The 14,906-nt window shown below is 35.7% G+C and overlaps 2 protein-coding genes across 2 annotated transcripts; both read right to left on the reverse strand.

Annotated features, from left to right (window-relative positions):
• Window positions 1-401: 401 nt before the first annotated feature.
• nkx3.3 (NK3 homeobox 3) lies at window positions 402-3,256 on the reverse strand. The gene is made up of 2 exons (XM_084390658.1): window positions 2,776-3,256; window positions 402-1,509 (listed from the first exon to the last, which is right to left on the reverse strand). Exons 1-2 carry the CDS (start codon window positions 3,038-3,040, stop codon window positions 1,052-1,054), a joined length of 723 nt encoding a protein of 240 aa, XP_084246784.1. The 5' UTR covers window positions 3,041-3,256; the 3' UTR covers window positions 402-1,051.
• Window positions 3,257-10,401: 7,145 nt separating this feature from the next.
• Window positions 10,402-13,252, reverse strand: nkx2.3 (NK2 homeobox 3). The gene is made up of 3 exons (XM_084390748.1): window positions 13,156-13,252; window positions 12,727-13,045; window positions 10,402-11,534 (listed from the first exon to the last, which is right to left on the reverse strand). Exons 2-3 carry the CDS (start codon window positions 13,037-13,039, stop codon window positions 10,909-10,911), a joined length of 939 nt encoding a protein of 312 aa, XP_084246874.1. The 5' UTR covers window positions 13,040-13,045; window positions 13,156-13,252; the 3' UTR covers window positions 10,402-10,908.
• Between the last annotated feature and the right edge of the window lie 1,654 nt (window positions 13,253-14,906).

Below are 14,906 nucleotides of genomic sequence, written 5' to 3' on the forward strand. Positions count from 1 at the left end.
CAACGCTTATTATGATTTATTGGATGGCATGGCAAGCACCATTCCGTTCATTCGTCAGTTGAAAACAGGATCGACCAAAAGATTGATTCTTGGGATTTAAGAGGCGGTTCATAAGAAACATATTTAGTCAGTATGGCCTCAGTACAAGATTTTGGTGTTGGTTTATCTAAAAATTGTATTGATTATGTTCATGTACTGAGGGTATTTTCATTGGCTTTTATCTGTATGACAGGTTGTCACATGTCAAGCCATTATCCACAAAGAATCTTTTGATCATGGCTTCCTCTTAAATGATTGCCTTTAGGTCATTAATCTCCATACTTTGTGTTGACAAACCCTCTTAAGCTTTACACTTTTGCGGTTAGATTGTCTCAGACACAAGATAGTTTTTTTCTTTTTTTCTAAAACCTACTGTAACTTTATTAAACATGTATTTTTTTCTGTACAGAACAGTGACTTTTAGAGTGGATTTAATTTAGGCATTGGATTTAAACAGTCAACACATAAGACAGTGCGCTATACAGTGTATTTTTCAAGTGATGTAAATAAACAAGAACTTTAATCAGTGACAAATGCTAACAGAAAGCATAGTAGCCTTTTTAAACACTTAAAAATGCATGATGCCTTTGCATTAGACAACAAATATTACACCAAATTAATATTAAGTGGCATTCAGTCATGCAAAACAATTAATTAATGGAAGATTGTTCTGACTTTGTCAAGTGGAATATGTGCATCCACTAAATCTGTTTTCAGATGCCACTTTTCTGGTTTGATTTGTCATCTAAAAAGCAATGAAACTAATAGATTTTAAGTGTGCATTACATTTGCACTGTATAACATGACAGAATTGTCTTTGCTTTGGCTTAATGTCATTATTGAAATGATTGAAAATCACATTCCTCTTTTGGTTTCATGGTCATTCTACAGTTTATTATGTTTTCTGCCTTTATAATCCTGCTGGAAGAATAGCATTGTTTGCTGTGTTCTCTTCTGCATAAATGCACTTTGGCTGTTCGTGTCTCCACAGTCACTTTCTAGCTTTGATAAATCAGTACATGCCACCACTTAAATTGTTTCCTGAGATCCACGGCTGGAAGCAGAACATGTAAGGATAGCACGGGAATGACTGGTATAAGGGAGGAACAGAAGGACTGGGAAGCTCCTCTGCGTTATATTGCCTCTGGTCGTTTCTCACCAGTACTTTCACTGCCACTCTCTTTGCTAGGGCTGTTGTGGGAGTCGTCGCGAGCTCGGCTGCCATTTGTCGCCGTTTAGTTTTGTATCTCCTGTTCTGGAACCAGATCTTCACCTGTGTCTCGGTCAGTTTGAGCGCTCCTGCCAGGTCGGCCCGCTCTGGGCCAGACAGGTATCGCTGCAGGTTAAAGCGCCGCTCCAGCTCGTACACCTGTGCATGAGAAAACGCTGCCCGGGACCTTTTCTTGCTCGATTTGGAGTGGTTTTCTTCAAAGTTGCAGCTCTGTGGTTTCTTTTGGTCCATGTTGTGATCTGTATAGATGGACAGAAACAGATTTAGGCTCTGTTCTTGCTGTAGACCATGTGATGAATTAAAAAATAGTCCTACAATTGACCAGTGACCATTTAAGAACTTAATAGGCCTACCATACATAATGTGGATTGGTGTGTATTTGAGGAGATATTTACTGTAAAACAATGAGAATTTCTTTTAGAGGAGACCAGGGATTGTTCTTTGTTTCAACTTCTGTTATGTGTCTTAAATATTGATATATTGTGTAAATTAATGTAAAGTACAAAACTTGCTGGGTTTTTTTTTTAGTCCCACTACACTATAATTTAAAACATGGGTATTATAAATGTTGTGATTTAATTTATTGTGCTTTTATTATGATTTATTATCCTCTCATTCAATTATAAACACTTCAAAATGGTCACAATGTTTTTTGTAACTTTAAACAGAAAATAAAATGAGAAACAAATACAGAAAAACACAAAACATAGGCTAAAAGAGTAGTTTGTGTTGGTATATATTTCTTGTGTTTTGCAAATTTGTTTGCAAATTAAACAGGAGAATCTGCTAAAGTTGTTGATACCAGTTTTATCCTTTAATGTTGACTTAAAAAAAAGCATAAATCTATTTATATTTCTCTTTGTAAAAACATTTACAGATGGAAAAAAAAAACGATTTAAAGCATAATTTCATGTCTGTCTTATAGTTAAATTTGTGATCATGGATGACAGAACTGGTATTATGTGAATTAGCAGTTTCTTTTATTTATTTGTTTGTTTCTATTGAACCCATAAATATTCAACAAAAATTAGACAGTGTATACTATATATTTGCCACAACTCACGCTGTTTTTAGACTTAAATAGAGGTTAGCTTTTGCTATACGTATTAGAATTGTATGCAATTGTATCTGCATTTTTTATATATTTGTGCCGTTTTGAATTAAAATGTTGAAACTGGAATTGAGTGATGCGTGTTATATATATATATCTATCACAATAAATTAATTCATGAAGCGTAAAATGTCAGGTACTGGCAACAGCACTCTTTGCGTTGACGTTAATGTACATATTTCATGCATAGGCCAATGTATTTTTTCTCAAATTTAGCAGACAAATATTATAGCCTACATTATATTTTGTACGTATAGTAAAAAAAAAAAAAAAAAAAAAAAAAAAAAAAAAGAGTTACAATTTTGAAACCAAATGTTTTACAACGCTGTCCACTCCCCGTATAGGCTACAATACAACATGCTATAGGCTACGTCAAGTTCTTTTAATTTCTCACCGTGTCGTCTTTCTAGTGAGTTGTCTTCTCCTCCTGTTGACTCTTCCTCGCATGAATGTTGGTCAGAGGATGATGAGTCCAGCACGAGCACGCAGGAAGAGATGCGCCTTTGCGCGCTCTCAGCTCCAGCGTTCCCGGCCGGCAGAGATGAGCTGGAACAATCCCGCGCTTCTGCGTATTCCTCATCAAGACGACAATGTTTCTCGCATTCAAGTCCTCGGTTTAATATGTTGTGAATGGAAAAGGAGTTGCGGTTATTCGCCATTTAAAACATTTACATAAACTGCTCGTCAATTTCCGATGACCTGCAGTTTTTGCGCTTCTATCTGGGAAGCTCCTGCGCTTTCATGGCGATGGATTAGTCCACGGTATAATGGAATTCTTCTTTGCGTGTCATTTAATTGTTGCAAAACTTCTTCTGACCCAATCAACAAGCAAAGTGTCAGAAAATGTCATGTGCGCATCAGTCCCCTCTGTTCTCTTTCCAGACGCGGTGCCAATGGGCTTTCTGGAGCACTTCGCTCCTCCCTCTGAAATAGATGTGTAGAAATAGAAAACCTATCGAAATCGGTTTACTGCCACATGCTCTTACTGGCTTTGTTAGTTTGTTTGGCCATTTTTGTGTTTCGATGACAAAGAAGGATGGTCGAGTGTATAAAAAGGATAAATGTGTTTAAGATTGATTTTAAAACACAGTGTTGTAGGCTAGGCTATATGTGACCCTGGATAACAAAACCAGTCAGAAGTAGCACGGGTATATCTGTGGCAATAGCAAATCGATTTTTCTTTTATGCCAAAATTCATTAGGATATTAAGTAAAGATCATGTTCCATTAAGATATTTCGTACATTTCCTACCATAAATATATAAAACATTTATTTTTGTGAGTGAATGCAGCACAATCGCGGACATAAATGGACAACTTTAAAGGAGATTTTCTCAATGTTTCGATTTTTAGCACCCTCAGATTCCAGACGTTCAGATTGTTGTATCTCGGCCAAATATTGTCCTATCCTAACAAACCATACATCAATGGAAAGCTTAGCCGATGTATTCAGCTTTCAGACGATGCTGGCTACATCTCAATTTAAAAAAAAATGATGCATTCTAGTATTTATAATACGTTTTTGAAAAACATAAAAAAAATAAAAAAACAACAACATAAAACTACAGCAAAAAAAAACAACAACTCTCAAGTGGTTATAAAGTAGCCACTAAAATATTCTGGAATTTCACAGGATTTTTATGCTTGAACAATTAACATAGACAGTCTTGAATTTAAGAATGTACTGTTAAGAGGTGCAATCAAGTCATTTTGAATGAATTTCATAATTTATGTATTTTATTATTTTACACTTACATTGCTCAGATAAAGTTATTCGATGACTAGAATTATTCGAATTCTTTCCTTTTATTCAGGCTTTCGTTTCTCATCAGATGTAATGCAGTTTCAGGCATGTTCAGTTTATTTTTATTTTTATTATTAATTAGGCTATATTTACATTTACATTTACATTTATTCATTTAGCTGACGCTTTTATCCAAAGCGACTTACAATTGCTATATATGTCAGAGGTCGCACGCCTCTGGAGCAACTAGGGGTTAAGTGTCTTGCTCAGGGACACATTGGTGTCTCACAGTGGATTCGAACCCGGGTCTCTCACACCAAAGGCATGTGTCTTATCCATTGCGGCAATATATAAATAATTCAAATGATGTTGTTCCATAACACATTTGTTCTTTAAAACTCAAAATATAAAGTTTTTTCCGTTTGTAGAACTGAAACTGTTTCAGCTTTTCTTTCCCCTCGAAATGCTCTTTTGTAAAATTCAAACGTTATCTTATTCTTTTAGCATATATAGTTTTAGTATAGGCTTCTACACTAGCTATATTTATCAAGCATGTTAATGTAATGAGCTATTTACATATATCTTCAGTGAAACGTAATTTATTTTATAAAATTGCTTTATTGGCAGTGGAATTTTACCTTTGCATCTTGAATTCAAGAAATTGTTTTTTTAATAAACTTATTAATTTGCTATGAATGCTTATTTTTCGTAAATTCTAATTTGTAAAGCACATAAAATGTGGGTTTCGATTTGTCTTTCGCGAAAACGCTCTTTATAGGCTACCTGTATTTTATTATTTTATTTTTTAGGCTATTTTTATTTATTTTACTATGCAAGATTTGTGAAATCTCTCTCGGTTCCTGGCAGGGTTTATAATGAGTTACAGAGAATAGAAAATTAGGTCTAGTTTACAGCTAAATTCCTATGAATGTGCGTATTTCGATTCTGTATGAAATTATAAGGTAAAATCTCAGTTTGTTATAAATGATTTTCAAAGCTATTGTTCTCCCGTTAGTGTTCATGAACTAGGCCTACGATTGTAGCGCCTCCATGTGGCCAGCTGGTGTTCATCTGCTATCTGTGTGTTTGAATATCTGGTTGACTAGAAACCAGCTGCAAGAGATGGATTTCCCTGCATTCCAAAAACGCCACAGCTTTTTTATATATAAAAAAAAAAAAATCCTTTGTGACAACATACGCTTGCAATAAAAATGTGGCATAGCATATAGGTGGATACTGATTATGCTTTTAATTGGGAGTGTTGTTTACTCACCCTATACTGATTTGGAGCTTTCACAGAATCTATTGCGCTACATATTTGTGCATACCCCGTGTATAAGACACGTGTAAAGGTATAGGCTAGCATAGTGAGCTAGCTTTGAAAGCATGAGATCAAATCCTCCCTTCAGAGCGTCTACAAAGCCACGGCTCCTCCAAAACACATACAGTCGAACCAAAGTTTATTCAGACACCTTCAACATTTCTCACATTATCACAGTTTATTCGCTATAGTTTAGAAAATGATAATAAAATGACAAGAACTCCGAGTTAGCAAATCAGTTGATAGGCTATTTCACTGGTTTTGGCCATCCTTAGCTGTCAGCTGTTAGCCTACATTTAAGTACACAACGCTACCAATTTAGGTCAACAAATTACCAAGCAATGCTTCATTTTGTTAAGTATGTGGTGTAAAACGGTCGCATTAGCAATTAAAGAAAAAACATGTAGGCAAAACATGGTCAGGTCAAAGTGTCTGAATCATTTTTGGTCCCAATATTTTATACATTTTACTGGTAGTCCACTGTATGACGAATGTTTGGGTATAATATGTAACAGTTTACTTTATTTTGCTATCGTCACTTACATAAATGAACTATAGTGTCCTGTACCCACTAGTAAAAAATATAAAAAATTAGATGTCTGAATAATTGTTGGTTTGACTGTGCAAACAAAAGCGTTAGGAAAGACGGCGTTAAACTACCTCATATCTCAAAGCACATGACATTACAATAATAATGAACATAAACAATTTAAAGAGTATTGACCTAGGCTACCACCTGACTGCTCCAGATTAATTTCGGCGTTGATAGCATTTCCATTGAAACCCATAAATTCGAGTCACGAACTGCTCGGAGTATAACGTCACGTTTTCATCTCTTTCAAATTACAGTTGGCGCGAAGGCAGCTTAAGCTTGTTTTGGTTCAGGAGAAATTGTAAAATGTGGCTGGCTGTTTTGGTGCTCCTGCTGATGAAGTGTGATGTCAGGAGTAACGCAGAGTGCAGAGGTATGAAAATACATTTGACAGGCAGGCAGGACATCATATCATTGCATTCGGGCCGAATGAAATGATTGGACGAACATTTTATTGTCCTACCTACGCCTTCCACAGGCACATATAAATACATTTAGACCACTTAATTTAGTGATTGCTATCAGATAGGCTATGCAAAGAGTCTTTCCACCAGCATGACAAAAATATCTCTGGAACAAATCACCTACCCTAAAAGTTCATTCTTTAAGACAGAAATATGACAAAAACTTGTGGCGCTTGTATATATTTGGTCTAATGTCTAATAGCTCACAAACCAAACTAAGCCAGATCTTGTAAGTGGTTCGTGTTTAAAACAACTTTTAACAGGATGCCATTCTTTTGTTTGCACTTCCACCACAGTCAACCAAATAAATATTTCTCTGCTTTTGTTTATGTTGACTATAAGCTATATCGCCATATTGGGAGGTCTGAAATGTTGTAGGCTAAGTGTTTTTCACTCTGAAGAAACATTATAATTCATCAGGTCAGTTACACAGAAAAAATCATCCGGGGGTTGCACATCAGATTCGGTGGCCAAGTTTATTTTTCTACTTGTTCAGATGTTTCTGAAGAATACAATTAATTTATGGTCAAATAAGTGAAAAAAGGTCAACTTTCACATTAATCATATTACCAGGACCCTAAATAAACAATTACAATCATGACAGGCAGGCCTACCTCGTCTTTATTTCTAAACTTTCTTGTATTTTGTGTAAATATTTAACATTGACCAGAACAAAAAGTGTGTTTGGGTGGGAGATCGGAAGTGACGTGACCAGCAGGGGGCGCGTTTCACCCTGTAACACCCAGTGTAAAGGTGCTGACAGTTTAAATTACATTTAGGATAACACTCAAAGCTGTGGTACTCAACCTTTGTGGATTTCTCGTAAGATATGCCATTTATCACACAAGAGATTTTTGACTAAATCAAGACCTGTTATAATCCTTTATCTGCAAATGCATTTCCTACCCATAAACGCAGATGAGTTGTTCATTATTTATGGTTAAAGTTGTGATGTTTGAGATCAGTGTGAGATAACATTCAAATGCTGTGATTTGTGCTTATGCTGCTGTGTTCATCACACACTCACCCCTTTCCACTTTTATTTCAATGTTAATCTATGCTAATTATCATCACTTTAATGTCTTTTAAATTTCACGCGGCTTATTTACTTCATCTCTCCTTTATGTCTCCTCCATAGACAATCATTTGTTTGCAGTTCAGAAAATGAATCCATTGGCCTTATAGCTTTGACCTCGTGTTCTCTTAAAATAATTTGTGTGCTCTAAATCAGCTTTTCCTTCCTTTTCTTATCTATCTACAGCCCATATAGATATTTTCCCCCATCCTAGCTGATTTAGGAAGTCTGATCATTTTAGGTAAGTTTTCTGTATAGTTGGAACAGGGAACATTCTCAGAACTGTGCTATAACGTTCTGGCAAGGTTCTCTCAAAGTTACGAAGAAACGTTAATAGAACGTTTCTTCAAAGTTATCTCTTTAATAATGTTCTCAAAACGTTAGCACAAAAACAAAACATAGCCTAGCTACATTGTCCATGCAACGTTTTTCCTCAAACGTTATAGATGGACGTTAAATGTTACTTTTTGTTTCAGAATGTTGAGAGAACATTCAAAAATAACAATCCCATAATGTTTGCAAAATGGAATATTCCCTTAACGTTTCATTACAAAATCTGGGCGTTTTGAGCGTTGAGAACATTCAGAAACATTTTAGCAAAACGTTCTTAGAACATGTTTTTGTTAGCTGGGATAACTAAGTTCAGAATTATAAATATTATTAGGCTATAATAATATTGGTAATACTTTATTTTACGGTGTCATTGTTACATGTAGTTACTATAGTAATAACTATTAATTATGCATATTACATGCAACTAACCCTGAACCAAAACAAACCCTAATGTAGTTAATATTACTCAGTACTTGAATGTATAATTACAATGTAACAAATACGCCTTAAAATAAAGTGTAACCATAATATTTTACATTTTAAATGTGCTCAAGCCAACAGTTACCCATAGCAGATGAAATCTGACCATCTATCTAATATTTGGCCCTATGACACACTGTTTCTGGGAACTAACCACACCCTCTCCTGATATTCGTCCAGAAATCCTTTCTATAGATTGATATCTGTAGTCCAGCACTCTGTATAGCGGCTCATCCTGAGGCATCGCCGCTGTGTCGCCATGAGTATTTACACTGAAGTGTCTGGCCACTTACCCTGACAGCAGGTATGTCCAATGGGAGCTGTTCATTCTTGCTATTAGTAGAGACAAACCCCGGGTGACTATGTTTACTTTTCTATTAATCTTCATTATTAGAGTGGGAGCTCTGGTGAACCCGTGAATGGACTGAAGGATAAACGAGTTACGCCATGCGTAATGGCCGAACATATAGGCCTACCTGTTTCCATCAAAGCTTTGTGTTTATTAATACGAAATCAAAATGATGCATTAGGAACTGAAATTCAGTTACTCCAATGAATCACGCCATTTCATTTGTTTAAATAGTTGTCCTTTAATAAGTTTTTTTTTTTTTTTTAATAGGCTACTTCCGTATGATCTTATAATGATGTTTATTGATATTGTTTCTTTACTAGTGTGCATCGATGCCGAATTTAGTCCCAAATTTTCTGTTTCCACAACGCTAAAATTGCTAATTGCACTAATGCTGATATGTTTTGTCAGGTTATAAATCGATCCGCCGTGGTAACATCCAAATTAACAGTTTTTACTAAAAATTATATGATCAATAAATTATGACAACATATGTTTTTACATTGCTTTAACTCATCAAAAAAAGTTAAGCAATTTTCAACTTTTTTATAAGTTGTACAAGATTCAACACATTGTTTAAGTCAGTTTAATGTAATTTCAGTTGAAATGACTTAAAATCCCAAGTTGATTGTATAGCCTACTTAAAAATTTAAGGCAGCAATTTTTTTTTTAAAGTGTAATTAACTTTAATAACTCGGATTGATTTCATTAAGATTGGACAGTTGAAAGTATTTTTTAAGAGTCAGGATACAGTAAAAAAAAAAAAAAAAAACTTAAAGGTAAACATTTTGCAGTGATTCAAATCTATCGAGATAAACGCTTATAGTGTGATTAAACACGATGTGTCATTATAGACTCAACATGCAATGCCTTTTGCAGACAGGCTTTACTTGAGAAGATTGGGACCCGCCATTGGAGGACGAAGAAAGAAAGAGGAGGACGGAGGGAGTGGGAAATGATATATTCAAATCTCCCAGCATTGTTTGTTATATTTGAAACCAGTTGCAGATCACGTATTTATTGTGAAATTGTTATTACTCAAAATATGTCATACCTCAAATGTAGTTAGTCATGCGTATCAAAATAGACCTACATAAACTTGTATCTTCTTGTCTGACTTGAAGTCAGGTTATTGAAATATCGATTTAAATCAGTTTTATACCGGCACGATTTATTCACTGCTATTGTGTGCATCGGCTCTCTACAAATGAAGTTATTGTCGTTTATTTTGTGAACCCTTTGTCTTTGGAAAAACTGAGGAACAAAAGTGAATTGATCGGTTTAATTGCGCGTATTAATTTATGAAACGTCCGAGTCTCTCGTTAATATACGAACATATTCAATTGCTATTTAAATAACGATTTGTTTCGAAGACTTTTGAAATGCGCATTATAATATTTTAATTTCATAATCAAATAAAACGTATTTCATACACGTCGTTTTGTTTAAAATACATTTTACCATGAACGAAACACTTTAAATGAATAGCCTATTTAATATTGCAAGAACATTTTGACTGGTTAGTAGGTTATTGCTCATATTTTCTATAGCAATACCATTCGCAGAATGTTGGGGGAAATATCAGTATTTAGAATTTTGTCTTCACCTCTTATTGAAACTTTTTTTTTATTATTACTTTTCTTGATTTTTATGTCTTTGTTTTCTAGCCTACCACTCGCTCTCTTCTTTAAAATTAAATATTGTAACTTAAATGTCCTTTAAAACTAGACTCTTATATATCCGTGTTTCAAATAGTAAATATTTTTAGCAGGACTTTTTAAAAATAAAGTTTACTGTTTTTATTCTTTCAATGTAGGTTTGCACAAAATCATCACACACACCGGATTGTCAATATTTGTAACATTTCTTAGGTAATAACTTTTCATCTATAAGTGCAATGAATGAAAAAAACAAATGTCTCTGAGTATGGATACAATGGTGCCAGTCTAAAAGTTAGACCCGCGAATGTTCAGGGAGTATGTTGTCCAAATAGGTTGTCTAAATTGCTATGAATATTCATGAACATTCGTTCAACCATCATGGAAAGAAATTCACTCATGTTTATACTGAAAAGGTAGACTATACACGACCCCTAGGCCTATAAAACATGGTTAACTTGTGTATATTGGAAAGTTGTCATTTATTTACAGACGGCTGGGTTGCAATGGCACTACCATGCCCGAATCCCCTGCAGAGTCCCTTGGCACGCGGACACGGGGGTCCCTTGTGATGTTTGAGGTTGAGAATATGTTCCGAGGTTGTTCAGACTCATGCTCATCAGCGCGTTAGTGGATGTGTTAGCCGGGAGAGGTGGAAGGCTTGGGTATGTACAGCTGTAAGGGTTTGTGTAAGCGGCGTTATTATAAGACGAATAGCCGTTATATGTGTACGGGCCTGGGTTCACCGCGTACGTGGCGTTGTAATTCTGCGATCCCGTTAAACACGGTTTGCCATCCCGGACCAGGACAGGCACCGCCACTCTCCTGGGCGGCGGCGGGTGATGGTGTCCTGCCATTTCCAGTGTTTTGTCTTGACGCTGTCGCTTGCATTTGTATCTGCGGTTCTGGAACCAAATTTTGACCTGCGTCGATGTCAGTTTCAGGGTACTCGCCAAATGTTCTCTCTCAGGAGCCGATAAATAGCGCTGTTGTTTGAAGCGCCGCTCGAGCTCGAAGACCTGCGCCTGACTGAAGAGCACCCGCGGCTTCCGACGCGTCCTCTGCCGCTGAGCGCGCTCCGTGTCCGAGTGCGCCTCGCCTTCACACTCCGGGGATCTGAGGATGGCACCGCAGCTTTCTAGAAAGACAGGAGACAACAAAGATCCAAAGCGAATCCGGTTAACTCTCACTTAACGTGATTCATGCAAGCATTTCCTTGCATAAAAATATAGGCCTATGTATTGCGTATTACACGAGCTGAGTCTGCCAAAGTCTCTTGTCACTCACAGACAAAATCACCCAGACTGTGCATTATTTAAAAAATAATGTACAATAAAATTAAACTTAAAGTATATTATCAAGATAGCCTATGTCAAAAAAAAATGTTTTCATGATTTGTTATCACAACATTTTTTTCTTTTGTCAAATCAACCTAGATTATCTATGTGGTTGAAATAACATAATATGTTGAGTTTCTGTTGATTAAACCAATCTCCTTCATTGTATACACATTTTTTTTTCAATGAACTCAAAATTTTAAGGCAACCAGGTTACTTTCTTAAGTTAAACCAACAATATTTTTTTACAGCGTAAAACTTTATCACTACCTTGAATCAGAGTTAGTGCAAATTATGAATATGTGCAGCGGTCAATTAGTCATATAGTGCAATAAATACTGTAAGTGGTCAGTCAGTGTCATATATATATATATATATATATATATATATATATATATATATATATATATATATATATATAGGCCTATATTTATGCATACAATGTCTTTGACAGGGTAAACAAAAAGAAAAAAAAAGAAAAATCTAATAGGCCTACGATCATTCTAAATTTCAATATTCACTATAAATAATATAGCTTCATAATAATTGTTTAACTTGAATATAATGACACTTTAACGAGGTTATTTGTTTTGACTTGCATTGAAGACGCATTAAAATAGGCCTACGTTTCAAAGTTGCTTTTTATACAATCACAAAACAAAAATTGAATATTGAATTGAAATTTTTCCTTTTCAAAACTATAATTTAACTTATCTGTTCCATTTTTGCGAAAGGTTGATAGGCATGTTTTATGCATTTTAATGCTAGTCAGTACAAATAATCATTTATGATAAAGCTGCATGATTCATGCCATTTTTTATATTTGTCAAAAATAATAATAACAACATTGCAGGCAAACATAGCTACATTGACGCTTTGAATTATTCTGAATTTCTTCCTATAATATTCAGAGACACGTGCAATTCGAACTCCTCGTGCGGTTTCGAAAATTCAAATTCATTCTCGTCAGTTGTAAAACACAAAATCACCCACTCGTTTCGTGGTCCTCAAGTTCATCTTCAAGTTTAGTGTCGACGTGTCCCAGGCCCGGATGGACGAACATCGGAGGGGAAAGGCTGCTCTCCACTAAACTATCCTGCATGGAGAGAGAGTTCAGAAAAGACATCTTCTCCTCGTTCTCAGAGAAGCCGGGGCTGTCTCCACCTCCGAGAAAACAGGATGATGGTGCCTGAAATCTGTCCCGCAGTTCCGGATGCAGAGATTGAAGGTGTCGAGACTGTTGCTCCAGTTTCAGTATATCCTTCACAGAAAACGGCGTTGATGTAGCCGGGCTCGGAAGCATCATCAGGCGCTGTTGGATTACATCTACAATGTTATATTCCTGATTCAACCGGCAGCTTCGAGAAGCAAAGCCCCTGTTGAACAATTGTTTAGATAAGCAACAATTTCAAGTAAACATACCTAAACGTGTCGATTAATCTCCCATTGTGTCATGGCTGCTTGATTTGCATGAAGAGAGGTGAGGACCGCCACTCGTCGGCGTGAAACTGGTGTGTGTGTGTTTTCTTGGAGTCCGGCAGCACAAGGCAGTTCTTCTGCCCGGTGATGTCACGTTACCGGGGCGGGATGTAATGATCCTTCCTACAATCCACAGAGGAAACGCATAGCCTATACACTTTCATACCAGCAGAAAAACAGCCCCTAATGTCACACGATACTTTTTCGATCTAGCTACAGCGTAATTATTTATGCATCCTTTTAAAAAGAAAGGTTCTTCAACGGTTCTTAAATTTTTTGGGGAAAAAAACATATCATGAACATGCCTACACAATTTTGAGTTTGTTATACGATTCTTTGGAGATTAAAAAAGTCTTTATATCACATTATAGTTTATTTTTTCCTTTCAGATCAGTATTGATTGGTTTCTAAACTAGAAAACCCATTTAGGTTCTAATCGGAACCATTTCATAAGAGTGTGTCTGGAGGATTCCAGTGTGTCTTGAATCATTTCGAATGCAGTAGACTTGACATAGAAAACAGCTCAAGAATAAATCCCCCCACATGCAAGGTCCTTATGGAAATGTAAATCATGCTAAGTGATTCAGTCATGCTTTTATGCTCAATGCAAATTCATCTGTTCTGCACAATTTAAAAAACAAAACAAAAACACTGAAGATGTTTTCTTTACCATACACTCTTAAAAATAAAGATTTACATGTGCACCAAAGAGAGTTTTAGCTTGATGCCATGGGATAACCTGAAAAGAACTCAAAAAGTAGAGGTGCTTTAAAGAACCCATATCAATTTTTATAGATTACCCATCCTAATAACATATATGGATGGACTTGATGGAACCTAGATTATGACATCAAGAGTTTTATGTTATATAATTTTTCATATATAATACATAACCACCAAAAAAGGTTCTTAGTATGAAGAGACTGAACCCAAGTTGCTGATGATAATTAAAGAACTATTAACTTATTTTGTATACTTATTTATTAACGCATATTCTGTGAGTTTTGTCTGGAGTGGACGCTTATCCTGCTGTTGCTATTATCCCATTTAAATCTGACCTGCACCACACTTGTGTGCCATTAGACAGTCAAGCTGGAGCAAAAACAGCTGCAGACCTTTGACAATTAAGAAGCAAGCGGATTTAAACATAACTTTGTTTGTCTGTGAGAGACAAATGGTGTGTGTGTGTGTGTGTGTGTGTGTGTGAGAGAGAGAGAGAGCGAGAGAGAGAGAGAGAGAGAGAGAGAGAGAGAGAGAGAGAGAGAGAGAGAGAGAGGGGCCTTAACGTATAGTTATCTAAAAATAAATAAGGGGACATTTCCTTTAGTGGTCAGACTTTTTTTTTTTTTTTTTTTTGGGAAACGCAAGTTTTAAGTTCAAAGAAGTCGATTCGAGAATTTTAATCTAATCTTGATTCCAGATGTGGATTCTAGATTTATCTTCTACATCATCATTATTATTACTGATTCTCGTTGAAATGTCTTTTGTCCTTAGAACATAATTCTCTCTTCACCTCTCCAAAGGTTGTAAGAGTATAATAAATAATTAAACATTTACCTTTGGGTTTTGATTATTTTATTAAACATTGTCTCCATAAAATTCAGTAAGATTGTCGCATTCATCACTCTAAAAAAATGATAGGTTGTTTCAACCCATGTTTCGATCAAATCCGGACAAACCCAACCGTTGGGTTT

Source organism: Rutilus rutilus (assembly GCF_951802725.1).
Source record: "Rutilus rutilus genome assembly, chromosome: 20".
In the NCBI taxonomy this organism is placed as follows: Eukaryota; Metazoa; Chordata; class Actinopteri; order Cypriniformes; family Leuciscidae; genus Rutilus; species Rutilus rutilus.